This window comes from Palaemon carinicauda, chromosome 9 (genome assembly GCF_036898095.1).
Source record: "Palaemon carinicauda isolate YSFRI2023 chromosome 9, ASM3689809v2, whole genome shotgun sequence".
In the NCBI taxonomy this organism is placed as follows: Eukaryota; Metazoa; Arthropoda; class Malacostraca; order Decapoda; family Palaemonidae; genus Palaemon; species Palaemon carinicauda.
The window spans coordinates 97,828,866-97,831,365 of record NC_090733.1 but is presented as its reverse complement, the minus strand read 5'-3'; the positions used below and the strand labels follow the sequence as shown (position 1 = coordinate 97,831,365).

At 37.7% G+C, this 2,500-nt stretch overlaps 1 protein-coding gene across 2 annotated transcripts in view; it reads right to left on the bottom strand.

Moving 5' to 3' along the window:
• The window catches only part of LOC137647026 (uncharacterized), a 5,150-nt gene that overhangs the window by 2,158 nt on the left and 492 nt on the right, over nt 1–2,500 (bottom strand). The window contains exons 1-2 of one of the 2 annotated variants that reach the window (XM_068380140.1): nt 1,747–2,500; nt 1–1,656 (exon numbers count right to left, since the gene is read on the bottom strand). The exon at nt 1–1,656 is cut by the window's left edge and continues 107 nt beyond it; the exon at nt 1,747–2,500 is cut by the window's right edge and continues 492 nt beyond it. In XM_068380140.1, coding sequence (XP_068236241.1) covers nt 1–1,656; nt 1,747–2,347 — 2,257 coding nt within the window. In that variant the 5' untranslated portion in view covers nt 2,348–2,500. The remainder of the gene's footprint in view (nt 1,657–1,746) is intronic. The other variant, XM_068380139.1, reaches the window with a different exon arrangement.

Genomic DNA, 2,500 nt, shown 5'->3' with positions numbered 1-2,500 from the left:
GCAGCTTTGCCTTTTTATCATACAAGCGGGACATCTTCTCCTGGGAATGCAAAAGATTGGTATTAGCAAATACATGAAGTGATATAATTTTATCCTTTAGCTCCTGTAGATATGACAAAATGTTGGTAATCTCTTCTTCCTTGTTATGAATTAGATTTTCCTTCACCATACTGAGAGTGGTTCGGGGCTTTCTTCCGAACATTAATTCGAAAGGGGACACTCCAGTGGACTCTTGTGGTACACTTCTTATAATATACATCAGAAGATCAATATCTCTATCCCACTGTTCCGAAGTTTCCTGCATGTACTTCCGAAGAAGGTTTTTAATAGTTTGGTGAACTCTTTCCAGAGCACCGTTACTTTGGGGATGATAAGCAGAAGCATATATGTTATGAATATTGAATTCTCTCATAGCTTGTTGAAAAAGCTTACTAGTGAAGTTTGTGCCTCTATCACATTGCAATGTCTTTGGAAATCCATAGGTTGTGAAAATTTTGACAAGTTGACCAATTATAGTTTTTGCATTTATATTTTTTATTGGCACTGCTATGGGATATCTCGTTGTTGGGCAAAGAACAGTAAGTAAATACTCATTACCTTGCTTAGTCCTAGGCATTGGGCCAACACAGTCTATGATAATCCTCTCAAAGGGAAACTTTGGTACGGATATGGGCTGAAGAGGAGCTGGTGGAAGTCTCTCATTGGGTTTGCCAGTAGTCTGGCAATGATGACATGCTTTAATAAATTGTTGAATGTCCTTCTTCATCCCAGGCCAGAAGAAGTCTTCAGCTAAGGTAGAGTAAGTCTTGTTGACCCCAAAGTGGTTCACATGAGAGTGGGCTAATTCAAGAAGAGCTGGAACTAGAGAGAGTGGTAGAACCAGGTGATGACAGTCAAACCATGTTGTGGTTGCTGGTGCTTTGGAGGACCTAAAATGTCGAAAAAGCAAATCATTATCAAGATAAAAGTAAGGAGTTTTGGGATGATCATCTGGCTCTGCAACTTTCTTCCAAAGATCCTTAAGAACAGGATCTTTATTTTGCAAGTCCTTGAAATTTGATTTGGTCATATTTATAAGGTCTAATGTCTTCTCTACTCTATTTCCACTATCTATAACAATTGGTTTAATTGATGTCATTTGAATAACAGCATTATTTAATTTATTTGATTCATTTTCTATAAGAATATCAGGATCAGATACTACTGGATTAACAATGGCCCCTGCAAGATCATTACCAATTAAAAGCTGGATAGATGAACAAGGCAAAGGATCTCGTGAAACTGCAATTAAAACATTACCTTGATAGTAAGGACACTGTAAATTCACCTCTGCCAAAGGCATGGATTTGGTGGTACTGAGGTCCGAAACAGTAACATACTCATGTCTCAGTTTGAAGTCCTGTGAAGGCAGAGCTACCACACTTTGGGAGGATCCTGTATCTCTTAAGCAAGTAACTGGAATACCATTCACGGTGCCTTTACAAGTAAAAGGTTTGAAGACGTCCCCATCAAGTTCTTGAGCAGCAACATGAAAAGTTTTCTTATTATCCTTCCTATTAGGGTTCGGAGAATTCTTTCCAACATCAGACTTCTTGCACGAAGGATTAGGACAGTTCTCTATGTGATGCCCTTCCTGCTTACAGTAGGAACAATATGCTGTGGATGATTGAGAAAAAGTAGACTTATTAAATGGTTTAAATGTTTTGTGAATCAAGTAGTAATCATCAGCTAAACTGGCTGCCTTACCTTTGAACTGATTTCTGACAACCATTACCCATTGCTCCTGAGGCCACTTCAAGGTTTTAGCAGTGTCTTCGAACGTTGTAAAGAATACCTCTGGGTCCTTTTCATCAAAATCAGGAAGCAGCTTTTTAGCTTTGAGTATGTCGAACTTACTGGGTATCTCTCCATCAGTTTTCAGCTTAATCTGTATATTTGCCGACTTCTGTTCTTTTTGTATCTCTAGTTCAGCCAATTTACACTTGTGTTCATACTCTAATGCTAATAGTTGCTGTTGCTTTTGAAGTTCTAGTGCAGCCATTTTCTGTTGTTCTTTCTGCAATTGTAATTGAAGACGCAACTGTTCTATTTTCGGATCTATTCCAGGGGTGGCATATGCTCCAGTAAGGGAGCGCAACTCATCGATGTCCTCATCATCATCTTCAAAGATTCCCTCATCTATGAAGAATTGCAGGATTTTATCAATAATGACAGCTTTCACATATTTTGGATCGACCTCAAGATCACATCTCTGGGCTACAGACAATAATTCCTGTTTCTTGGCATAACGTAAAGTCAAAATTTCTCCTTTTATATCGTTCATAAACTTCTCCAAATTAAACGACATTCTGAAGGATTACCAAAAGTAATGTTAATAGAGATTATATCAATGCTTTGTATTCACACTAGGTTATGACATTAATTTAAATATTCACACATTTGACACCCAAAATAAGCTAAATGTCAGTCAAAAATAATGAAGTTTACAACAATTTCTCAA